This window comes from Phascolarctos cinereus, unplaced genomic scaffold (assembly GCF_003287225.1).
Source record: "Phascolarctos cinereus isolate Bilbo 61053 unplaced genomic scaffold, phaCin_HiC Scaffold_4;HRSCAF=312, whole genome shotgun sequence".
Taxonomy (NCBI): domain Eukaryota; kingdom Metazoa; phylum Chordata; class Mammalia; order Diprotodontia; family Phascolarctidae; genus Phascolarctos; species Phascolarctos cinereus.
In genome coordinates this window covers 187,141,901-187,169,594 of record NW_027555847.1, presented here as the reverse complement: position 1 = coordinate 187,169,594, position 27,694 = coordinate 187,141,901, and the positions used below count along the sequence as shown (strand labels likewise).

Below are 27,694 nucleotides of genomic sequence, written 5' to 3'. Positions count from 1 at the left end.
AAACCATGGTGTCCAGACCTGAACAGATGAGGCCTAAGAAGGGTAAAATATACTTTGACTCTACCATTTCCCTGCTCATATCAATCATCTTCTTCATGCACCTCAATTGCATTAGTTCTTTTGGTATTGCATAACACTGCTGATCATGAGCTTGCAGTCCACTAAAACTCCCAGATCCTTTTTTCAAAACAACTGCTGTCAAACTATACCTTACCCTCCCCCATCTTATATTGTGGAATTGGGGGAGGAGGTTGTATCCAACTACAATATTTTAAAATTATCCTTATTGAATTTTATCTTAATAATATAAGCCCATTGTTCTAGATTGTCAGGATCTGTTGAATTCTATCATCCATTATCTCAGCTTTGTGGTATCAGTAAATTTAATGAAGATATTACCTATGCCTTTATCCAAGTCACTGGTGAAAACTATTAAATAACACAGAGATAAGAGACACTTACTAGCTGTGTGACCCTAAGAAAGTCACTTAACCTCTCTTTGTCTCAGTTTCCTCATCTGTAAAATAGGGATAATAATAAGACCTACCTCTCAGGATTGTTGTGAGGATCAAATGAGATAATATTTGAAAAGTGCTTATCATGGTACCTGGCATATAGTACGTGCTTAATAAATTCTTATTCCCTTCCTTTTCCTCTACTCTACTGGAGACCCCTTGCCACATTGACATTGAACTATTAATTGCAACTCTTTGAATATGGCTATCCAACCAGCTCTGAATCCATCTGATTTTATTATTGTCAGTCTTGGCTGCTAGGTGGCACAATGGATAGAGCAGCTGGCCTGCGGTCAAGAAGACCTGAGTTCAAATAGGCCTCCAACCATTACTAGCTGTGTGATGCTGAGCAACTCACTTAACCCCGGTTAAGTTTGCCTCAGTTTCTTCATCTGTAAAATGAGCTGAAGAAGAAAACAGCAAACCACTCCATTATCTTTGGCAAGAAAAACCTTAAATGGGGTCATGAAGAGTTGGGCATGACTGAAACAACTGAAAGACAATGGTAAATCCATATCTCTCCATCTTCTCCACAAGAATAATTGGGAATAATTTTATCAAGTAAGGAAATGTGAGAAATTATTATTAATAACCAATTATTTTGGGGGAGATTCAGAGTTCTCCCCTTCTTCTAAAGTCCTTTAAAAGTTCTGTATTTTTCTTGAAAGACATTACTGATAATGAGATTGCAATCTTGGTCAGACCCCACCACCTCAACCTTGCAAGGAATTTAATCTAGGGTGAGGAAACCCATTGTGAGCTACTCAAGCTTGGGTGCAGACAGATCTTTTCATTTAGATAGCAGAAGGGTAGGGGTGGTCTGAGTAGAGATAATTTCTCTAGGGGTTCAGGGGTCACTCTCACCCCCCCATCGAAAAGGATATATAAACTTTAAGCCCTGCCGCCACAATTGTCTTTAGTCTAAGAGAGAAAGCCAAATGACCATCCTTTTATTAATAAACTGCTGGCCTTATTAATAAAATTAATAAATTATCCAGAAATTATGTCTCTCAAACCTCTAAATATCATGTTATAAAAGCTAATGTGGTTCTAACACCCTGACCGTACACATGAGATAATGCATATTGAGTTCAGTGATAGCATTCAGTACAAAGAATTACTTTCTAAATCTGGATGTGTATAGACTGTGGCACTTATTGAGACTGGTAAGAAGAGGAGTCATATTCTTTGGAAGACCATACATGCCTAGATTGAGAAACACATGGCCAAAGGACTATTTATTTGGGTTGATTTAACAACCAAAAGAGTATTGCTGAAGGCAGCTATCACATGGTAAACAATGCCCAAAATATTTATCTCATTTACTAGTTTATTAATAAAAAAAAAAAAAAGGAAATGAGGTTGCCTGGCATGACCTCTTATTGATGAAGTTGTGCTGGCTTTGTAATCAATATGGACCTATCTAATGTTTGCCAATCACATATTCTAGAATTTTCCTAGAAATTTAAATCAAGCCTTCTTGCCTACAGTTTCCAGACTTGATTCTCATTACCTTTTTAGAAAGTACCTTTCTCTAATCTTGTGGTATCTCTCTCATTTCCTATGATCTTTCAAATAACACTGACCATGGCTTAACAATCACTTCTGCCAATTTTATCAGTATCTGAACATGTACTAAATCTGGGCCAGGTGACCTGAATTCATTATGGGCAGCTAGATGTTTGTATACTGTCTCAACTTCCTGTTAGTAGTTTCTGTTTTTGTCATTTCCTTTGCAAACTATCAGACAGACATATTAACATAGTTCTCTATTTTTTGAGCAAAAACCTGCCAGAAACAATTTTTATTAATTCATCCTTATTCTAATCCAAGCATTGTTCTTATAGAAATATCTAAACTGACAAAATCCCTGAATGTTCTTGGACATGTTTCTCTAATACAAGATATTTCTAAATAACATTTATAGGAATCTTAAGCAAGGGAAATTTCATAATATAACAAAACATTTTATTAATTGTGTTATTGTTAGTATTTGTGTTATTGATTGTGCTTACACAATTTAAGGTTAACATTCTACTTCATATTATAATAGAAGAATAATAACATAATTTTTCAAGAATGACCCTAGAGAATCCTCCTAAAACCACTCAATTCTTTTTTGACTACTCCTCTCAAGGGCTCACCTCTAGCTGCTCACTATTGACCTGAAATAATCAGAGACCTCCTGGTTCTGATCAATAGTTAATTTCTACAGGAAGGGTAAATAGCATTGCCCTTAAATGGGTAATTACTCTAATGTAGGAGTTCTTGACCCTTTTTATGTCCTGTACCCTTTTGGCAGTCTTGTTAAACCTATCAATCCCTTCTCATAACAATGCTTTCAAATTCATAAAAATACATATACAAAAGGAAACACAAAGGAAACAAATTATATGGAAATACAGTTATCAAAATATTTAAGAAATAAATTTACCACCCCCACTCCCCACATTAAGAACCACTGCTCTAAAATCTTCTGGGGATTGGGGAAAACATTGATGTTACCAAAACGTGAGGTATTTCTGATAAGTTCAGTATTCTTTTCCCCCTTGATCCATTTTCTCCTTTTCTTCATTACCATTTGTACACTTTCCAAAATAAAAGTGGTTAGTCATAAAAGAAAGGGGTGGGAGCAATATTTTAGTGGAGGGCATTGTGTCCCAAGAAATTAATTAAATATGAATAAAGTGCCCTTCCTTCAGAAAAGTCTGTAAAGATTTTAGACTGGAGAAGTGTTTATTTCTTAGTACTTTCAGTTGAACTGAAAATATTTTCAGAGATTTTAATGTTTTTCTTTAAGAGAAGAAGGAAACAAAATAAGATTTAAGCAGCTCTGTATTCTCTCAGTAATCATTGCCTTGTCAACCCAAAAATTGGCTTTATCTATTCATTAATCTTCCCTTTCATCCCAATATAATTCTTTGTAAAATTCATCCTTTTTATTGTCCTTAGCTTCTCCCACCCCTCTTAACTTTCTGTGCTTTAGTATTCCTGAAACTATTTTACAGGATAAGGTCATGCTCTCATATTAATTCTGTTGTTACCTGGCCTTGTTTCCATCTTCTGTACATTTGTTTGTTAAACATAAATTGGTTGATGAGTTCCCCTGTGCATCCACATTGATGATTCTCCTCATTGGAATTGTTTTCCTTTGTGTCTTCAGAATTTCATTCTTGAGCATCTCCTATCTCTGCAGCAGGCTTGTGATCTGTTTTCCAAACTCTGCATCTATTATTTCTTTTTGGTCAGGTAGTCTGCAGTATAGTCTAGTGACAAAATCACTTCAGTTTCTTTGGAGATCATTTAAAGTTCAAATCATTAAATAAATAAAAAATCACTGACAAGTAACTTCTTCTTTAAGGTACATTAAATTCAAATTTGTCATTCAATTGAGATTCTGGTTGTTATTATCTACTATCCACTCTCTCTCCACAGCTCTCCTGATAATCACCATATTTTCTCAATGAGTTCAGTGCCTGACTCATTGCATTATAGGACCTCATTATAGGGCCTTTCAACATACATTTTGATATTCATATAAATTACCCTAATTTCTCGGTTCCTATATGTGATCTATGTGATTCTCATGAACTATACCTTTATTCCATTTCAGCTAAACACAGAGATAGTCCTATAACACCTAAGATGAGAATCTTACCTCATACTTCACTGAAAAAATTGAGCATATCACCAAGATTTGCTTTTCCCTTCCTCCTCACCTCACTTTACTTAGATGTCTTCCTCCATTATCTTCTTTACCTTTTCTCCCATGGTGAGATGGCATTTCTCCTTGCGAAAGGAAAACCTTCTACATGCACCCTTTATCCAATTTTGTCCTACCTTCTCTGTCATATTCCTCTTCTTCAGTACTCATTTTCAGTGTCTCCAAAGGAGAACAGAGGAAAATGGAAGTGACAATTTTGATTTATATAAAGTGTGTGACCTGTAGTATAGACTGTCTTTTAAAAAATTTTATAGTAGTTTTTTTGCCCAAATGTGTGCCTGAAAAGGAGGCACACCACCCATCTCTCTAACACATATTACAGTAAATCCTTAAAGTTTTTCAGTATGCCAAATAATCATTCAATAATAAGCTATAAGTAACTTCTTTCCCCTCAGAATAGTAACCCATGGGTGGTAAAAGGGGTGCCCTCAAGCAAAGTGAGCACCAGCATGATCAGAGATAGGACAGGTGTAGTGAACAAGGCTCTCTATCTAGAGGCAACAAAAACAGAGTGCTCCACTGAGAAAGCTCTGGGGTAGTCATTAAAAAACCCTTGGGTAGGGACCTTGGAAGACCTGGGGAGTAGCAGCTAGAAGACACTAAGAAAATTTTATCCTGCAAAGCTGGGTTAATGGGGAGGGGGGAAGCTAGAGAGGATTTGAAGGCTATCAAAAGGAATGACAAAGGGAAAAAAAGTTTATTAAAACATTTTAATGGACAGAAAAGAACAGAAGGAAGTTAAGAAAGACACATAGATAAGCACTACAATCTTGAAAGTAATGTAAAATTTATTAATACTTTTTAAATTTTATAAAATTTAATTTATACTTTTATATACTGTAATTAATTAATATTTACTTTTCAACATTCACTTTTATAAGATTTTGAGTTTTAAGTTTTCCCCCTTCATCTCCTTCTCCTTCCCCTAGATAGCATGCAATCTGATATATGCTATACATGTACAATCATATTAAACATATTTCCACATTAGTCATGCTGTAAAAGAAGAATCAGAAAAAAAGGGGAAAACCACAAGAAAGGGAAAAAAAAGAGAAAATAGTATGCTTTGATCTGCATTCAGACTCCATTTTTCTTTCCCTGGATATGGATAGCATTTTCCATCATGAGTCTTTTGGAATTGTCTTATGTTCCAGTATTGCTGAGAAGAGCTAAGTCTATCAAAGTTGGTCATCACGCAATGTTGCTGTTACTTTAATCTATACTCTTTAAAAAATATGTGTAGTGAGTGAAACTTAACCTTCAGTGAGAAGGCTAGCAACAAATATCATTGTGAAGAACAAGGAGAAGAAGAAAGGAAAAATAATAAAGGTAAAGGGTGAGATTTAAGTCTATTTTCTCAGAAGTCTTTGCAGCTGAGGAAAATGGCCCCACCCCTGCATAATACTGATGAATCTAAGAATATATTGGTTTTTTTAAAAAATAGACAGAGAAAGCCTTCAATTCAATATTGAGTGCCTATTTCTGTTTTAGTAATGTGTTTGTTTGTTTTTTGCACCTGAAATGTTATAGTATTTTTAAAAGAGGCAACCAGAACAGTGGCCATGGTAATTGTTTAAAAATACTGGTAACGTGTAACCTGAACAACAAAGTTGATGAGAAGACTGAAAGAGGGCAGCATAGCTATCCTCAGGTATATACTAGAAGAGTTTTCATGTGGAGAAAGTTTTGCATTTGCTTCATTTTAGTCAATCAGTCAATAAGCCTTTATTAAATGCCCACTGTGTTCTAGGTATTGTGCTAATTGCTGAGAAAACAGAAACAAAAAGACAGCTCCTGCCTTCAAAAAGGCCACATTCTAATGGGGTATACAACATAAAGCATATCATATTTTTTTACATATTATATATATATATATATAGATAGATATCTAGATAGATAGACAGACAGATATAGATAGATAGATAGATAGATAGATAGATAGATAGATAGATATAGATAGATAGATAGATAGTACAAATGAAAGATAAACTGAGAGGGAAAGTATTAGCTATGTAGGCAGGGATTGGAGAGGAGAAAGTGCTGGAGGGAGAGAGGGAAGACCAGGAAAGTTTTCCTGCAGAATTGGAGTGGTGGGGTGGAGTTGTGAGTCCTAGAGGAAGCCTGGGAAGCCAAGAGACAGAGGTAAGAAAAGAGAGAATTTCAACCTGGAAGGCAAAAGAAACATTTGATGATAGTTTGCAAAGAGGCAGATTTGAGCTTGATACCAGGAAAACTTTCCTAACAATTACAAGTACACTCAAAAGGAGTGGGCAGTTACCTCAGGTGATCTCAAGAGATGACTGCCTCTAAGGTATATTGGAGTCAGGATTCTCTTTCCAGAATGAGTTGTTGATTAGATGGCCTTGGAAGTCCATACCAACTCTGAAATTCTGTGATTCACTTAGAAGGTCAGGCCCTTTTGTGACCTTACAATGACATTTATTTCACTAAATGAATGTTTCTTTGGGTTCTAATTTGCCCATAAAAACAGAATCAGCTAAGATTACACATAAAGTACCCTTAAACTCTCTTAGTACTGTTGAGGTTTCACCTGATTAAGATTGGAAATAGCATTTATATACATAACTGAGGAAAGTAAAAGAAAATTGAAATCTTCCTTCAGAGTGCTTCAACAGATTTGCTTTTTATTTCAGCCTTATTGACATTTGATTTTTCTTAACCCTTATACTTTATAGGGTACTTTTTGAATTTTTTGGAACCAGTAAACAATATCACCATAGTCCAGGGCCAAACAGCAATTCTCTCTTGCAAAGTGGCAGGAAATCCATCTCCAAAGATCAGATGGCTAAAGAATGATGCACCTGTGGTTCAAGAACCACATAGGATCATCATCAGGAAAAAAGAATATGGTTCTCGCTTAAGAATACAAGATCTGGATACCACAGACACTGGGTACTACCAGTGTGTGGCTACCAATGGAATGAAGACCATCACAGCAACCGGAGTCCTTTTTGTGAGGCTTGGTGAGTCACTACACTGAAAACATGCTATGCTTTAATTGTCTACCTTCTCTAAGTATTTACTGTATATAATTGAGATGTGTATTAATTTGCTATTTAAAAGCACACACACAATTCAACATAAAAGCAACCTAATAAAGTAATTTCCTTGATATCTCTAGAATTCTTGTTTTGAACTGATACGCAGCCATTAGTAATGAAAGAGAGTAGTTGTCTATAATAATATAGTTTAGAAAGAATAACCATTGTACTTTGCTCTTGTGCATATGTGACAGAAAGGTGATGTTTCATTGCTTCTAGTGTTCTTTTAAATGCTGACCACATTCCATACAATGAGCTCTTGGGTGAGGATATACTGACACTTTGTGGTTAGCATCTTGACTTAGTTGATCAAACCAAGATTTTTTGCTCGTTGTTTTCTTCTATTATCATCATTATTATTTTATTATTATTATATTTTGCACTTGTGATGTGACAAGTATTATTAGCCTCACAATACTTAGTCATGCAAAGTTAAATTCAGTTTATATGCATTTGGGAAGCATCAGAGAGAGAAAGAGAAAGAGTAAAAGAGAAGGAGAGAATGATATAACCTTACTATTTACTTCTCATGAATGGTAAAGTGAATTTAGATTCTAAGAAGGAATTAAACACTATATCATTCAAGTTATGGCAGGGTCACAGGCAATATCGATGCCATTTCATTGGTCCCTAAAGTAAGAACTTAGTAAGAGAGTCGTTGCATCAAGTAATCCTTTATTATTTGAAAAGTGTATATTTATATAACAAAAATTTCTCCAAAATTAAAGTCATAGAAGTTTCATCGAGAGCAGAAGCAGTGTGGTATAATGGATAGACAGTCAGCCTCTAAGCCAGTTCTGGTCTTACATTTGATATAACTACCCATGTGAACCAAGATTGGTTACTTAACTCTCAACATTCTAGGAAACTCTTTAAGACCATGACCTAAAAAGAAATCATCTACCTGCATCAGTAAAGAGAGTTTCCTCACCTGCGTTTAAAAGAGTGAATGTTTTTTCAGTATAGCTAGTATATAATTATGAGCAAGGAATCCAAAGCCCTTGACTTGAGACAAATGTTCTATAAAATAAAAGCCATGAATTCTAGCCTTGTATCATTGCTTCTGAATTTTCATATTATTAGTCATAGATTGTTAATTTTTGTTTGCTTTATTTCTTTAGGTCCAACACACAGTCCAAATCATAATTTTCAGTAAGTATTATTTTCTCTACAAATCATTTTCTGTGAACTTTGCTGTAATAGAATTAAGACCATAAATTCAATAAACACTGCTCAGTCCCTGCATCTTTGCCAAAAATATTTAGGTTGATAGTAATTTCTTGGAATGACAAGAGTGTGTTCTGAAAAGGACAGGATTGTGATTAGTTTTTGGTCAACAAAAATCTTTTGGGAAAACTTTTAAATTTCAAAACTGTGAAATGATATAAAACTGATGTAATTATGATGCCATAGAGGAGTTAAGGCAAAACTGAAAGTAATGAATGTCTGGAGTGGATTGCCTAGGTCATGAAAATAACTTCACTAATATTCCAGAAATTACAAAGAAAATAATTGCTACAGAAAGTCAGATTAGAGAAAAAATAACTTCTGAGGCTGAAATGTAATGACATCTGACTAAGCAACCATATCATGATTATTTCTATAGATTTTTTCATTAGTTCACTGACCAAGTTGGTTAATAATCACAATGAGATATCTTGTCCTCTTGCACACATTTCAGTGTATCTCATATAAATGCTGTCTTAAGTAACATGACTTGAATGCTCTATAATAAAATAGATCTATGTTCATCCTAAAGTACATATTTCTCTGTTGTAGCATTAAACTAGAGCTATTGAGAAACATTCTCTGGTTCTATGAAACTTGGGCACACAGCATTGCATGGTGGAAATAGAATTGTATTTGGTAGTCCAATGCCAGTTTTGCCACAAACTATCTGTGTGATCTTGGAAAACTTACAATCCTTCTGGGACTCAGTTTCTTCATCTTTAAAATGAGAAATGAGATTATCTCAAATGTCCTCATTAACTCTAATATTCTGTTAAAGCCTCCCTTTTTGTGTATCCCCTCTTGGGATTTGGTCTTTATTTGTTTAATTTGTTCTCTTGGTTAAGGTTTAATGCTAATGATAATCCTCAAAATCCTGCTCACTTTCTCCTCAAGCACAACTGCTTCACTAAAAAGGACCATTGGACTCAAGGGAAAAATGAAATGATTTAGTTCAACCAGTTATCTTTAATAAGAAGAGGCAATGTTTATATAAAGCTTCAAGACACATAAAGCACTTTCTTTACAACTATCTTATGAGGTAAAATAGCAGAAATATTATCTCTGTTTTACAGATGAAGAAATTAAGGCTTAAGTTAATCAACTTGCACACTTACACACAGAGGCTTCAGAGTCAGGACTTGAAGAAAAATCTTCTTAATCTAAGATTAGTGTTCTCTGCTAGAAGCAGTTTCTCTCATATTGGAGTCAGAAAGAACTGGATCTTAATTATGCTTCTAAATATACTTGCTGCGTGAATTTCATCAAAGTACATACCCTCTCAGTGCCACAGGCAACCCATAAACAGCTATAGATTGCCATACAGTTGCTTATCTATGCTAATAAAGGGAGTTGCTTCACCAGGAGTTACCTGTCACAGGTTCAGAATAATACTGTCTATAGTAACTATTTCACAAAGTAGTCATGTAGTTCAAATAAGGTAATGTATATGAAATGATTTGCAAACTTTAAAGAAACACATATGTGTCAATTACTAACATAAAATAATCATTTTTATCTTTTTGGATAGAATTCTGATAATTCAGATAAAATGGCCCTAAAATATTCCTTTATATTTAGAGTTCTGTGGAACATTGAACAGGTGTATAAAATAACTGCTTCTACTAGTTTAATAAAAGTTATGGTAAGAATGAAAGTTCATCCTTTGTGGGCTCACTAAAAACATTCTAAAAACTGCTACAATTCCAGTAGCAGACAGAACAGAAATGATATGTATATCATCTTGTTCCCCCATGATTTTGATTTCTTCTGCTAGTTTTCGGAACTTTGAATTTCTTTCATTCCACACAGCTTGGAGATTCTGTCTATTTGGTATAGCAAAATTTTATGGATAAATGCTATGTACCACCATTTACAGGCAACAGTTCAGACTGTGATAATGGTCTGGCTCCACTACATTTTATTAATTAACTCTTAAGATATTTTGATATCCAGGGTCAATATACTAAAAATGACAATTTTGCCACATATTCAGTGGCATCCCAATTTAAAAAAAATATTGTACTGAATTAGAAAAAACAAAAGAAAATTCATTTGGAAGAACAAAAGTCAAGGAGATTTAGCGTACTTCATTTTCAACTACATTATAAGACAATCATTATCAAAACTATCTGGTACTGGCTAAGAAATAGAAGGTAGATCAATGGAATAGAGTAGGCATACAAGTTATAGCAACAAATAAATAAAACAACCTCCCATTTGATAAATGTAAAGACTTAAGATTTTGGGATAAGGATTCATTATTTGGTTAAAAAAAATGTTGGGAAAACTGTAAAGTAGTATGGCAGAAATTGGGCATAGACCAATATCTTACAGACTTATACCATTGAATAAGATAAGATCAAAATGGACACATGACCTAGATGTAAAAAGAGATATTGAAAGAAAATTAGAAGGACATGGAACATATTACTTATCAGACTTATGGATAGGAATAAACGAGATAGAGAGCAAAGTTAGGTGTAAAATGTATACTTTTGATTACATTAAATTTAAAAGTTTTTGTACAAATAAAACAAATGTATCACAGATCAGAAGAAAAGCAGAAATTTTGGGGGGGGAATTTATAGACAATTTCTCAAGTAAAGGTCTCATCTCAAATATATATATAAAAACTTTGTCAAATTTAAACGAATATGAGTCATTCCCCAGTTGATAAGTGGCCAAAGTATATGAACAGAAATATTTCCAATGAAGAAATCAAAATAATTTATAGTTATATGAAAAAATGCTCTAAATCATTATTGATTAGAGAAATGCAAATTAAAGCAACTTTTAGTTGTCATTTTACACCCAGCAGATTGGCTAAAATGATTGAAGGGGAAAGTGACAAATGTTGGAAGGGATTTAGAAAAATTGGTACAATATTTGTTATTTCTTAAAAACAAATAGAAATGGATGTTGTATTTTGTCAAAAGCTTTTAAAATTATTTATTTTTAACCAAAATTTTACAATATTGTTGATTTATGTTTATAGTTTTCTAATAATTGAACAAACCCTTTGTGACTGGTACAGATCTCACATGGTCTTAGTTGATATTATGCTTGTTAACATTTTCTTTTGTTAGTTATTTAGGCTTTTAAAATTTACTTTCTCAATAATCCTTGTGATATGGTGCTGTAGCTTTCTTGCTGACATTTTATTTACATTTTTTGAAACAATGTTCATTAGGGATATTGCTCTATAATTATTTTTCTGTTTTGATTCTCCCTGGTTTAATTTTCAAGACTGTATTGATGTCAAACAAGGAATTTGATAGATTCTCATCTTTTCCTATATTTTCAAGCAGTTTATATAATATTAGAATTAATTATTCTCTGAATGTTTGATAAAATTGGATTTAAATACATCAGATTATGGCTCCTCCCTCCCCAGTTGGGCATTCCTTTATAGTATGTTCAATTTTTTTCTAAGAGTGAAATATTTAAATTCTCTTTTTTCCCCTTTTCTCTTGGTATCTTGTATTTTAAAATATTCATGTACTTTGTTTAAATTGTACATTTAATTTACATTTGGAAATTTTTAAAAATAATATTAATTATTTATTTTTCATTAAATGTGAAGAATCAATTCCTAGTTTTATTTATTAATTCAATTGTTTTTATATTTTTGATTTTAATTTGTTCTTTATATCTTTTATTAATGAAAGCATTTAGAGATATTAATTTTTACTTATCTACAAAAATTTGGCATGCTATCTCATTGTTATAATCTTAACAAAATTACTTTTTCAATGATTCATTATTACTTAGGAATGAGTTATTTTATCTTCAGTTAATTTTAATCCTTTCTTCAGTGGGCAATTATTAAATATAATTTTATTGCACTGTAATCATCAGAAAGCTTAGTCCTGGATAAGACCATTTAAGAACCATCAGCATAGAGATGATAATTGAATCCATGGAACTGATGAGCAGAGAGAGCCCTCTGGGACACCCACAGTTGTCATGAATGACCTGGATGAGAATGCAGAAAAGGAGACAGAGAAGGAGTTGTCAGATAGGGAGGAGGAGAACCATGGTAGAGGAGTGTCACAAAATCCTAGAGTGTCACAAAATCCTAGAGTGAAGAGAGTACCAAGGAGAAAGGGGTGATCAACAGTGTTAGAGGCTACAGAGACATCATGAAACATAAGGATTAAAAAAAAGGCCATTAGATTTGGTAATTAAAAGATCATTAAGAGAGCCAAATGGTGGAGAAAAGGCAGCGACTCACCTGAGCTCTCCCCAAAACCCCTCTGAACACCTTTAAACAATGTCATAGAACAATTCCTAGAGTGGCAAAACCCACAAAAGGACAGGGTGAAATAATTTCCTAGCCAAAGACAACTTAGAATGGTAGCAGGAAAGTGTTGCACCTGGGTGAGAGTTGAGCATAGTCCAGTGAAGTCTGAGCCAGCAAAGACCAGGCCCCAGCAATCTTGGGAGCCACTGATTCTGCAGTGGCAGTGGCTGCTTCCAGAGCTCTCAGCCCATAGATGGTAAAGAGGTTGAACAACTAATCAGAAGGAGATTGCAGGGGTCTCTTTGCTAGCCCTGGAGGCGGGACTCTGTTGCTATGAAGTCCCCAAGGAGGAGCACTAGCACACTAGAGCTTATGGGCTGCAGTGGAGCAGGAACCCTCATCACACTTCCAGGGCAGAAAAGAGTGCTTGTGGTAACTTACAGACCAGAGCACAGGTGAGGAGAATACTAAATATCTCTTCTTAGATCCCACAAATCATACCATCTTGAAGAACTAAAAACTTACAGTGCTCTAGAAATATCTCTGAAAACAGCTCCATAAGAACCTTGACACTTGGGACAGTGCACCCTCCACCCTGGAAGCAAAGCCCAACTTTAACAAGGAATTAAAGTCAATAAATAGACTGGGGAAATGAGCAAACAACAGAAAACGAATCTGACCATAGAAAGTTGTTAGGGTGACAAGGAAGATCAAAACAAATATTCAGAAGAAGATAATGAAGTCAAAGCTACTACATCCTCCAAACCTCCAAGAAAAATATGAATTGGTCTCAGGCCATAGAAGGGCTCAAAAATGATTTCAAAAATCAAGTAAGAGAGGTAAAAGAAAAATTGGGGAAAAGAAATGAGTGATGAAAGAAAATCATGAAAAAAAGAGTCAACAGTTTGGTAAAGGAGACACAAAAAATAATGATGCAAATAGCACTTTAAAAACAGACTAGGCCAAACAACAAAAGAGATACAAAAAAACCAACGAGGAGAAGAATACATTGAAAAGCAGAATTGGCCCATTGGAAAAAATTAATAGAATTAGAAACAGAGATTCCAAGCACCAAGATGATGGAGTAAGCAGTAAATTGCCATCACACTCCCATATTCGCCTCTAAACAACCATAAAATAGGACCTTAAAATAAATCCTGGGGAAACAGACCAGCAAAAAGGCAGAGTGAAACAATCTTTTAGTCCAATAAACTTGGAAGATCTGAGAAAAAGGTCAGTCTCACTTGGGTAAAAGGGGAGTGCATTGCAGGACAGGAGGTGTCCCAGCAAGATAGCAGCAAACCCCACATCAACAAACCAGCTGGAGATATCCTGAGCCCCAGTGTGGTGAAGCAGGAAGATGCCAACACCAGGACCCCCATATGCTTCAGGAGAGCCAGGGGAATTGGCAGACTCCATCTCTGAGAACCAACATGTGCTTCAGTATACCCTCATGCAAGCAGGCATCCTCCAGCAGCCAGACCTCCACATGCTTCAGCATAGCCCAAGAGAAACACAGAAGCACCCCCACTGAGACTCAGTACATGCCAGACACCAATACTAAGACCCCCACTCAGCACCAGGTAAGCTGCCATATCCCTACATCCTCAAATAGCACCAGCCACTCCCTACCCTACCCCCTCAGTACAACACCAGACAAGAGGGTTCCACATGGGCCTCAGGGCAAAAACTCTGCAGCACCAGGTAAATAGCAAGTGCTTGCAGCCCCTGGCACAAGAAGCCTAAGACACCCTGGTGGCAGAGCTCAAATTTAAAACAAAGGAAAAAGGCCAAAAAAAAAGATGAACAAAAAATAAGAACAAAAAATTAATCTGAGCATTGAATGTTATAGACCAAGAAATAAACTCAAAAGAGGACAGTAATGTCAAAACACCTAAGGGCAAAACCCCAAAGAAAAACAGGAAGTGTTTACAAGCCCAGAAGGAACTCATGGAAGATCTTTAAAAAAAACAGACCTTAAAAATCACATAAGAGAGGTAGAAGAAAAATTGGGGGGGGAAAGAGTCAACAGCTTGGAAAAAGTAAATAACTGCTTAAAAAGTAGAACTGGCCAAATGGAAAAGGAGATACAAAAATCCACTGAAGAAAACAACTCCCTAAAAATTACAATTGACCAAATGGAAAAGGAAGTACAAAAGCTAACTGGGGAAAACAATTCCTTAAAAGTTAGAATTGGGCATGTGGAAGCTAATGAATCTAGGAGATATCAAGAATCAATCAAGCAAATTTATAAGAATGAAAAAAAGATAAAAGAAAATGTAAAATATCTCATGGGAAAAATAACTGACCTAGAAAACAGATCCAGGAGAGAAAATGTCAGAATTATTGGACTACCTGAAAACCATAATCAAAAAGAGGATATGGACGGCATCTTTCAAGAAATTATCAAGGAAAACTGATATCCTGGAACCAGAGGGGAAAATAGGCATTGAAAGAATCCACCAATCACCTCAGGAAAGAGATCCCCAAATAAAAACTCTAGAAACATTATAGCCAAATTATAGAACTATCAGGTCAAGGAAAAATATTGCAAGTGACCAGAAAGAAACAATTCAAATACTGGGAAGCCACAATAAGGATTACACAGGACTTAGCAGCTGCAACATTAAAGGATTGGAAGTCAGGGAACATGATATTCCAGAAGGCAAAGGAGTTAGGACTATAACCAAGAATTAACTACCTGGTGAAATTAAGCAGAATACATCAAGGGGGAAAGTGGTCATTCAATGAAATAGAATGATTTCAAGCATTCATAAGGAGAAGATCAGAATTAAACACAAAATTTGTTCTCTAATATCTCCAAGAAGCTTAAAAAGGTAAAAAGGAAAAAAAGAAAACAAGGGAGTCAATGGAGCTGACCTATTTACATCCCTACATGGGAAAATGAGACTTGTAATTCTTTTTTTTTGGTAGTTATTTGCATTTATTCTCTTTGTATTTACATTGTATTTACTTACATGTGTCCCAGTTAGAATATTAGCTCCTCCTGAGTAGTTTAGCAGTGTCTAGCACTTAACAGGTAGTTAACATAAACTTAATTCCTGTACACCTGATTGACAGAGGGTCACCAGTGAACTTAATTAAAATTCTAAAGAACTGTTATCACAGAAAAGAAAAATACAGCCAAGAAAGCTGCTTTCCTCTCCAAGACATTCATTCCCTTATTCCAGTGGTTTCATTAATGGTAATAGAGAATGTGCCTGTACATGGGCAGAGCTTTTTGTTTTGTTTTGTTTTGTTTTAATTTTTAATTTTTAAATTTATTTTGATTTATCAACAATCACTTCTATATGCTTTTGAGTTTAAAATTTTTCTCCCCTTCCTCCCCACCACCCTCCTCAAGATGGCGTATAATCTGATATAGGCTATACATATACATTCCTATTAAACATATTTTCACATTAGTGATGTTGTAAGTAAGAATTAGAACCAATAGGAGGAACCACCAGAAAGAGGAAACAAAACTCAACAGGGGGAAAAAATAGCAAATAGTATTCTTTGATTGGCATTCAAACTCCATAGTTCTTTCTTTGGATGTGGATAGCATTTTCCATCATGAGGACTTTGGAGATTTCTTAGATCCTTATATTGCTGGGAAGGGTTAAGTTCATCAGTATTAGTCATTGCACAATGTGGCTGTTATTGTGTACAAGATACTTGTAATTCTTAAAAATACTACCACTAATTATACATATGGAAGAAATATAAATAGACAGAGGTTACAGGTATAAGATGAATTGGACAGAATGACAAAAAAAATTAAGGGATGAGAAAAAGGAGCACACTGGATGGAGAAGGAAGGGAGAGGTGGAATGGAGTAAATTATTTCACGTGAAGAGATGTGAAAGACCTATTACAGTAGAGGAAAGATGGGAGGGTGGGTGATGGGTAATCCTTGTACCTTACTCTCATCACTATTGGATCAAAGAGGGAATAATATATACAATCATTTGAATATAGAAATCTGTCTTACCTGAAAGGGAAGTAGGAAGAGAAGAGATTAAGTAAAGGGGAGATAAGGGAACTGACAGAAGAAAGGGTAAACCAGGATAGGCAGTAGGCAGAAGCAAACCACTGGTGAGGAGGAAAAGGATGAAAAGATAGAGAGAGGACAAATAGGAGGAAAAATAGCATGGAGAGAAATACACAGTTAGTAATCATAATTGTGATTGTGAATGGGATAAAATCTCCCATTAAAAAAAGAAATGAATAGCTCAGTGGATCAAAAACCAATATATGTTGTTTACAAGAAACACAGTTGAAGTAGAGAGACACACACACAGTAAAGGTAATGGGCTGGAAGAGAATCTATTATGCTTTGTCTGGAGTTAAAAAAAAAACAGGGGTAGCAATCCTGATCTCAGACAAATCAAAAGCAAAAATTGACCTAATTAAAAGAGGTAAGGAAGGAAACCACATCTTGCTAAAAGTACAATAGACAATGAAGCAATATTAATACTAAACATACATGTACCAAGTGGCATAGCATCCAAATTCTTAAAGGAGAAGAAGTTAAATGAGTTACAAACTCATGATCAAACAAGATATAGAAAGCTTTACGAAATATGAAACAGATAATTTTGATTATATTAAATTAGAAAAAAAGCTTTGCCACAAGCAAAACCAAGGCAAACAAGATTAGAAGGAAAGCAGAAAGCTGGGAATCAATTTTTATAGCAAATGTCTCAGATGAAGGCCTAATTTTTCAAATACTAGAGAACTGAGTTAAATTTATGAGATTAGAAGCCATTCCCCAATTGATAAATGATCAAAGGATATGAACAGGCAATTTTCAGATGAAGAAATCAAAGCTAACTATAGGAATATGAAGAAGTGCTCTAAATCACTTTTGATTAGAGAAATACACATTAAAATAATTCTGAGGTACCACCTCACACTTATCAAATTGGCTAATATGGCAAAAAAGGAAAATGATAAATGTTGGAGATGATGTGGGAAAATTGGAACACTGCTGCACTGTTAGTGGAGTTGTGAACCGATCCAACCATTTTGGAGAACAATTTGGAACTGTGTCATATGGGCAACCAAACTGTGCATATCCTTTGATCCAGCAATACCACTATTAGGGCTGTATCCCAAAGAGATCATTAAAAAGGGGAAAGAACCAACATGTGCAAAAATATTTATAGTAGCATTTTTCATGGTGACAAAATATTAGAAATTGAGGAGATGCCCATTAATTTGAGAATGGCTGAACAAGCTGTGGTATATGAATGTAATGGACTATTATGGTACAATAAGAAATGATAAATAGGCAGATTTCAGAAAAATCTGGAAAGATTTGGATCAACTGATGCACAGTGAAATTAGCAGAACCAAGAAAACATTGCACAAAGTATCCCAAACATTATGTGATGATCAACTGTGAATGACTCATCTCTTCTCAGCAACTCAATGATCCAATACAAGTACAAAGGACTCACAAAGGAAAGAGCTATCCACATCCAGATAAAGAAATGGTGGACTCTGAATGCAGATCAAAGCATATTTTTTTCACTTACTTTTTTATGTTTTTTTTTCTTTTGATCAGTTTCTTCTTTCACACCTGTGACTAATATGGAATATGTTTTACATGATAGCACATGCAAAACCTATATAAAATTGCTCGTATTTTAGGAAGAGGGGAGGGAGATAAGGAGAAAATTTGGGGACTCAAAATCTTATAAAAATAAATGCTAAAAATTGTCCTGACATGTAATTGGGTAAAAATACTGAAAAAAAAGAAAAAGAAAAAAAAGGAAACAAAAAAAGTAGAATTGGCCAAATGGAAAAGGATGTCCAAAAGCTCACTGAAGAAAGTAATTACTTAAAAATTATAATGGCCCAAATGAAAGCTAATAACTTTATGAGAAATTAAGAAACATTAAAACAAAATCAAAACAATGAAAAAATAAAAGGCAATATGAAATACCTCATTGGTAAAACAACTGACCCAGAAAATAGATCCAGGAGAGACAATTAAAAAATTATTGGTTTACCTGAAAATCATGATAAAAAAAGAACCTGGACAGCATCTTTCAGGAAATAATCATGGAAAACTGCCCTGAGGTCCTAAAACCAGAAGGTAAAATAGTCATCAAAAGAATCCACTGATCACCTCCTGAAAGAGATCCTAAAATGAAAACTCCCAGGAATATTGTAGCCAAATTCCAGAGCTCCCAGGTCAAGGAAGAAATATTATGAGCAACCAGGAAGAAACAATTCAAGTATGGTAGAGCCACAGTCAAAATAACACAAGATTTAGCAGCTTCTACATTAAAGCATTGAAGGGCTTTGAATATGATATTCCAGAGAGCAAAGGAGCTGGGATTAAAACCAAGAATCACCTACCCAGAAAAACTGACTATAATCCTGCACAGGAAAAAATGGATATTCAATAAAATAGAAGTCTTTCAAGCATTCTTGATGAAAAGGCCAGAGCTGAATAGAAATTTTGACTTTCAAATACAAGACTCAAGGGAACCATAAAATGGTAAACAGTAAAGAGAAATCATAAGGGACTTAAGGTTAAACTGTTTAAATTCCTGCATGGGAAGATGATACTTGCAACTCATAAGAACTTTCTCATTATTAGGACAGTTAGGATTATGTATAGACAGAGGGCACAGGTAATAGTTGAATATGAAGGGATGACATCTGAAAAAATAAAATTAAGGTGTGAGAGAGGAATTTCAGTGGGAGAAAGGCATAGGGAAAAGTATAATGTGCCAAATTATCTCACATAAAAGAAGTAATAAAAAGCTTTTACACTGGAAGGGAAGATGGGGAAAGTGAGAGGGAGTCAGCGAACCTTATTCTCATCAGAATTGGCTCAAAGGGGGAATAATATACACACTCAATTGGGAATATAAATCTATCTTACCCTACATGAAAGTAGGAAAGGAAGGGGATAAGAAAGGGGTGTGGGGTGATAGAAGGTTGGACAGATTTGGGAAAGCAGTAGTCAGAAGCAAAACACCTTTGAGGAAGGACAGGGTGAAAGGAGAAAGAGAATAGAAGAAAGAGAGAGGGAAATATGATGGAGGGAAATACAGTTAGCAATATTAACTGTGAAAAATATGTTGAACAATTTTCTCTGTTAAAGCCTCATTTCTTAAATACATAGAGTCAAATTTATAAAAATAAGAGCCATTCCCCAATTAATAAATGATCAAAAGATATAAACAGTTTTCAGATGAAGTAATCAAAGCTATCTACAGACATATGAAAAAATGCTCTAACTCACTATTGATTGGAGAAATGCAAATTAAAACAACTCTGAGGTAGTCTTTCATACATATTAGATTGGCTAATGGGACAGAAGAGGTAAATGATAAATGTGGGGGGGGGATGAGACTTTAATGCACTGTTGGTGGAGTTGTGAATTAATTGCACCATTCTGAAGAGCAATTTGGAACTATGCCCAAAGGGCTATAAAACCTTACATACCCTTTGACCTAGCAATACCACTACTAAGTCTGTATCCCCAAAAATATTTTTAAAGAAGGGAAAGGTCCTATATGTACAAAAATACTTATAGCAGCTCATGTCTATGGGCAAAGAATTGTAAATTGAGAGAATGCATATCAATTGGGGCATGGTTGGTATATGATTGTGATGGAATAGTATTGTGCTGTAAGAAATTATGAGCAGTATGCTCTCAGAAAAACCTTGAAAGACTTGCATGGGCTGATGCAAAATGACATGTCCTGTGTACAAAGTAACAGTAATATTGTAGGAATGTAAGAATGACTTAGCTATTCTCAGCAATACAATGATCCAAGATAACTGTGAAGGACTTATGATGAAAAATGCTATTGATCCCCAGAGTCTGATGGTGTCTGAATACAGATTGAAGCATACTATTTTTTAACTTCCTTAATTTCTCTTGAGTTTTTTTGTGTTTTTTTGCACAAGATGGCTAATATGGAAATATGTTTTCTATGACTACACATGTATAACCTATACTGAATTGCTTGTCTTCTCACTGAGGGAGGAAGGGAGAAAATTTGGAACTCAACATTTTAAAAAATGAATGTTTAAAATTGTTTTTACATGTAATTGGGGGAAAATAAAATAATAAACAAAAAAAGCAATAACAAAGAGATCATTAGTAATTTTGGAGAGGAAAGTTTCAGTTGAATTATGAAGCAAGAAACTAGATTATATAGTTAAAATGCTTAAAGGGTAAGTTATTTGATTTGCTTGGAGAAATAGTTAGCAAAACTAAAAATGGAGTCTTCGAGATATCTTTCCTAACCCCAGGCAAATATGACAGTAAGATAACCAAGTACAACATTAAGGATCTGAATAGAATTTTAGAAATGCTAATTATGATAAGTTAATCTTAGTAAATACTAAATTGGAGCATAAAGGAATAAAAACCCTCTAGCCCTTCATGGCACCTTTACAAAAATAGTCCATGTATAGGGACATTAAAATCTCACAAACAAATATAGACAAGTAGAAATATTGAACATATCTTTTACTGACTACAATGTGGTAAATATATTCACTAGAGTCTTTGAAGAAAAGATTAAGAATTAGAGATTAAATAGCTAAACATAAAGATTTAGTGGGTGAAAGAATAAGTCAGAGAAGCAACAGATAATTTGATCATGTGTCAAAATTTTTGGGATGTAATCAAAATAATCTTTCAGGGTAATCTTATATCTCCAAAATCTTGTCAACAAAAGAATGAACAGATGAATTTTTCATACAACTTAAACTAATAAATTTAAACTCCAATTAAAAAACAAAATAGGGAAGCCAAGATGGTGGGATAAGAAGTAAGTCACTCTCACCCTCCCTTATTGAGCTCTGAAAGCTCAGAAAATATCACCCCATGAAAAATCCTGTCACAAACAAGTCCTTAAAAATACAATTGGCCAAATAGAAAAAAAGTACGCTGAAGAAAACAAGTCTTTAAAAATACAATTGGCCAAATAGGGGAAAAAAGTGAAGAAATCAACTACTTAAAAAGTAGAATTGGCCAAATGGAGAAGCAGGCACAAAATCTAATAGAAGGAAACAAGTCATTAAAAATTAGAATTGAAGAAGTGGAAGCTAATACTATGAGATATGAAGAATCAGTCAAACAGGAACAAAAGGATGAAAAAATAGGAGAAAATGTAAAATAACTCATTGGTAAAACAACTGACCTGGAAAATAGATCCAGGAGAGACACTTAAAAAATTATTGGTTTACCTGAAAATCATGGTGAAAAAAAGAGCCTGGACAACATCTCTCAGAAAATCATCAAGGAAAACTGCCCTGAGGTACTAGAACCACAGGGTAAAATAGTTGTCAAAAGAATTGATCACCTCCTGAAAGAGATCCCAAATTGAAAATGCCAAGGAATATTGTAGCCAAATTCCAAAATTACCAGGTCAAAGAGAAAGTACTGCAAGCAGCCAGAAAGAAACAATTTAAATATTGTGGAAAGACAGTCAGGATTATGCAGAACCTTGCAGCTTCTACATTAAAAGATTAGAGGGTATAGAATATGATATTCCATAAGGCAAAGGAGCTTGGATTACAATGATCAACTACCCAATGAAACTGAGCAGTGTTTCATGGGAGGAGATAGGCATTCAGTGAAATAGGGGACTTCCAAAACTTCCTGAAGAAATGAGAGCACAACAGAAAATTTGATCTTCAAGACTCAAGAGAGGCATAAAAAGATAAACAGGAAAGAAAAAAACATATTATTAATAAGGGCAAACTGTTTACATTCCTACAAGAGAAAATTATGCTTGGAACTCTTGAGAACTGTATCATTATTATGACATTTAAAAGAGGTATATAGAGACAGAAAGTGTGGGTATAACCTGATTTTGATGTGATGATAAAAAATCTATTTAAATGGTGAAAAGGGATTGTTCTGGGAGAAGAGGAAAGGAAGAGGCTGACAAGGGTAAATTCCATCACATGAAAAGACACAAAAACCTATTACAGTAGAGGGAAAGAAGGGAGGGAGATGAGCATTGTTTGAACCTCACTCTCATCAGATTTGGCTCAAAGAGGGAATAACATAATCAAGTAGATATAAAAATCTAACTTCCCTTATAAGAAATAGTAAAGTTAAAGGGGAAGAAAAGGGAGGGGACTGATAGAAGGGAAGGCAGACTGAGGGAAGTGGTGGTCAGAAGCAAAACTCTAGTGAGGAGAGAAAGGGAGAAAAGAAAGGGGAAAGCATAAATAGGGGAAAATAGGATGGAGAGAAAGACACAGTAATCCCAACTATGAATGTGAGTGGGATGAACTCTCCCACAAACAGAAGTGGATAGCAGAGGGATTAAGAACCATAATCCTACAATATGTTGTTTAAAAACCTGGAAGACTTATATGAACTGATGCTGAGTGAAATGAGCAGAACCAGGAGACCATTGTACACAGTAACAGCGCAATGACTGGCTTTGATAGACTTAGCTCTTCTCAGCAATGCCAGAATGTTAGACAACTCCAAAAGGCTCACAATGGAAAATGCTACCCACATCCACAGAAAGAACTTTGGAGTCTGAAAGCAAATTGAAGCATACTATTTACTCTCTTTTTCTTTTGTTGTTTTGTTTTGTTTCTTCTTTCTTGTGGTTCTTCCCATTAGTTCTTGTTTAATATGAATGTATAAGTAGAACCTATATCAGATTGCAAGCCATCTTGAGGAAGGGGGACGAGAGGGAGGAGAAGAAAATTTAAATATCTGTCTTACGAAAGTGAATGTTGAAAACTAAAAATAAATTAATTATTTTTAAAAAGCCAAAGTAAATATTCTAGCACTAGAAAAAAACTTATAAGGGAATATCAAGAAGAGGATTATCAACAATGTCAAAGAGTACACAAAAGTCAGGAAGGATGAGAACTGAGAAAAGGCCATTAGATTTGGTGATTAAGAGTTCACTGGCAACTTGGTAATGTTTTAGTTGAATGATGAGGTAGGAAGCCAGACTGAGGGTTAAGAAGAGAACAAAAAAGAGAGGAAAGTGGAGGCATCTATTGTAGGTAGCCTTCTCAAGAACTTTAACTGTGCAAAGGCCAAGCCATATAGAATAATAGCACTTGAAGATGGACAGAGAGAAAATGATGGGCTTTTGAGGACAGAAGAGACATGAGAGTACTTGTAGACAGTAGGGAAGCAACTTATAGACAGGGAAAAAATTGAAGATTAGTGAATTGGAATTAGGGTTATTAGGGTTAGAGTCAGAGGGGACAATGAATTGAAAAAGATAGCATGGCCTAGGATCACTTATAGAATTATTTGCCCTGTCAAGAAGTGTCATCTTTTCATGTTAGATGAGATTGAAGGAAAAGATAGTGGTGCAAGGTATCTGAATGATGTGTGATGAAGAGATGAGAATGGGAAGTTCTCAGAGAAAAGCCTAAATTTTTTCAGTGAAATGAGAAAATCAGCTTAACTGAAAGAGTGATGGTAGGGAGAGCTCTGGGAGGTTTGAGGAGGAATGAACAGATTTGAATGGTGGGAATAATCCAAAGCTAGAGTTTGGCAGGGGAAGATCAGTAATAAAATAAAAAGGTATGGCAAGTCTTTACACAACATCAGTTCTTCTGCCCCTTTCAGCAGCCAAACAACTTATGTCTTTGGGAGTTGTACCTTAGAAAAGTATAAGGTTGAACTATTTCATGGCTCTATAAACAGTGTGTTAATTCATCTGTTTTCCCACATTACATCTAGCAGCATGAGAGTGACATTCAAACATTTCCCACCCTCCCATTTTCCCCTCCATTGTAAAAGTTTCTCCTTCTGCACCACTTTTTTGTGAGGTTATTTCCCACATCTTCCCCTCCTTTCCCCCTTCTCCCAGTGTATCCCTCTTTCTCACCCTTACATTCTTCTTTTTAGGTCATCCCAACATAATAGACTCAGACCCATGCCCTCTATCTAACTATAAACCTTCTAATTGTCATTATGATGTTTAAGTTCATTTACATGTACCATTATTCCATATAGGAATGTAAAAAATTTAACCTTGTTAAATCTCTTATGATTTCACACTCATGTTTACTTTTATATCTTGTTTGAGCCTTGTGTTCTAATGTAAGATTATCTATTCTTCTGTGGTCCTTTTATCAGTAATTCATGAAAGTCCTCTATTTTATTAAATGTCACTTTCCCCCCATAGTCTCTTACCAAGCTGTTAATCCTCCTTAAAAAAAAATTCTTTTTTTGCAATTACATGTAAAAACAATTTTAACATTTTTTAAAATTTTGAGTGCAGATTTTCTCCTTTTCTCCCTACTTATTGAGAAGGCAAGCAATTTTATATAAGTTATACATGTGAAGCCATGCAAAACAAATTTCCATATTGTCACATCATGAAAGAAAACACAGACCAAAACAACAGGAAGCAGAAAAATAAAGTTTTAAAAAAGTATGCTTGGATCTGCTTTGACTCTATCTGTTCTTTCTCTGGAGTTGTCACAGCCTTCTTCAAGAAAAAAGGACAAACAATGAATGATCTGTTAGGGGAGTGGGGACCCAACTGGTCAGTTCCAGTTGGGCAATACAGCTCTTTCTTTCTTTCCTTCCTTCCCTCTTTCCATCCCTCCTCCCTTCCCTCTCTCCTCTCCTTTCTTCCTCTCCCTTGGTCCACATGGGGAATCATAGCCTTACCTGTGGGTGCTCTGCCCAAAGGAATATAAATTTTGATCACTAAAAACTCTCAAGATGTCTTAGGATTTAGGGTTTACAGGCTAGATTTCTTTTTAAAGACTGTACCTTAAACTCAAATAACTTTAATCTCTCACTGATTGGCCAACAATGTGTCCCAGCCTGAGCCTCAGTTGGTCATTGTTTGGGCTATGATGGCTCAGAGGGGGTGTAAATAGCAATTGTTTCTGTTTTGTCCAGAAACCCTGGGGGTCTCCCTCTCCCAGAAAGATTTTGTTTTGGAGTTTTTTTTTTTTTTGCTTTTTTGACTAGGTAAAAGAGGCCATTCTTTGCCTCATTTCTTACTTAGCTTTAATCACCAAATGGCATTGCCTCAGTCAAACTGAGACCTGGGAAAGATCTTAGCTTACAAAGGCCAAAGTCTCCCACTGAATCCAGGAGCATCTCCAATCATCCTGACCTGTGTCTTGCCACTGGACCCAGATGGCTCTGAATGGGAGAGTGAGACTGTTGACTTTGCACAACCCTATCTCACTTAAATCCAATGCTCTTGCAAGTCATGACATCACCTTCCTGATGTTACAGTCTTCTTTGAGAATGAAGGACAAAACAATGAACAATGGGGTGGATAGCATTTTTCATATATCCTTCAGAATTGCTGAGAATAGCTAAGTCATTCACAACTGATCATCATACAATATTGCTGTTACTGTGTACACTGTTCTCCTGGTTCTGCTCACTTCACTTTGCATCAGTTCATGTAAGTCTTTCTAGATTTTTCTGAAATCATCGTGTTCATCTTTTCTTGTAGCAAAATAGCATTCCATCAAAATTATATACCACAACTTGTTCAGACATTCTCTGGTTGATGGGCATCCCTTTAATTTCCAATCCTTTGCTACCACAAAAAGAACTGCTATAAATATTTGTGTGCATATAGATCCATTTCCTTTCTAAAAAACTCTTTGGTAACAGACCTAATTGTGTTATTGTTGGGTCAAAGGGTATGCACAGTTTTATAGCCCTTTGGGCATTGTTCAGAATTTCTCTACAGAATGGTTGGATCTGTTCACAACTCCATCAAGAGTGCATTAGTATCTCAATTTTCCCAATTCCCTCCAACATTTGTTATTTTCCTTTTCTGCCATATTAGCCAATCTGATAAGTATGAACTGGTATTTCAGAGTTGTTTTAATTTGCATTTCTCTAATCAGTAGTGATTTAGAGCATTTTTTTCCATATACATATAGATAGCTTTGATGTCTTCTCAAAACTGCCTTTTCATATACATTGACCATTTATCAATTGGGGAATGACTTATGTTTTTGTAAATTTGACCCTGTTCTCTCTATATTAGATCTTTATCAGAGGAACTTCTAAGGATTTTTTCACAGTTACAGTTACTATGTTATTTGCCTATTTTCCATAGTTTATCCTTCTCTCTCCTTTCACCCTGTCCATCCTCAAAAGTATTATGTTTCTGACCACCACCTCCCCCAATTAGCCCTCATTTCTATCATTTCCCCACCTTTCTCTTATATCCTTTCTCTCCAGGTTCTCTTAGGGTAAAATAGATTTCTATACCCAACTGAGTGTGTACATTATTACCTCTTTGAGCCAATTCCAATGAGAGTAAAGTTCAAGCATTATATACCACCCCCACAATTTTCTTCTTCACTGTAAACAGCTATTCCTTCCTTGCCTCTTATATGTTAGATAATTTACCCCATTCTGCCTTTCTTTTTTCCATTGTTTGTTTTTATTTTTATTTTTACCCAGTTACATATAAAGATAATTTTAACATTTGTCTTTGAAATTCTGAGTCAAATTCTCTCCCTTTCTCCCTCCCTACTCCTACTCATTGAGAAGGGCAAGCAGTTTGATATAAGTTATACATGTGTAATCATGCAAACCATATCCATAATAGTCATATTATGAAAGAAAACATAGACAAAAAAAATTCAAAGAAAAATAAAGTTTTTTTTAAAAAAGTATGTTTCAATCTGCATTCAGACATCATCAGTTCTTTCTCTGGGGATTGATAGCATTTTCCATCATAAGTTCTTCAGAGTTATTTTGGATTGTTGTACTGCTGAGAATAGCTAAGTCATTCATAGCTGATCATCTTGCAATATTGCTGTTACTTTTTACACAGTACATTTCATTTTGCATCAGCCCATGCAAGTCTTTCAAGGTTTTTCTGAGAGCATCCTGTTCATCATTTTTAAAATTAGTTTACTTATTTTTAGTTTTCAACATTCACTTTTATAA

The 27,694-nt window shown here is 35.0% G+C and overlaps 1 protein-coding gene across 1 annotated transcript in view; it reads left to right on the top strand.

The window, feature by feature from the left end:
• The window catches only part of ROR2 (receptor tyrosine kinase like orphan receptor 2), a 319,530-nt gene that overhangs the window by 263,264 nt on the left and 28,572 nt on the right, over positions 1-27,694 (top strand). The window contains 2 exon segments of the mRNA XM_020976691.2: positions 6,936-7,223; positions 8,423-8,453. Coding sequence (XP_020832350.2) covers positions 6,936-7,223; positions 8,423-8,453 — 319 coding nt within the window.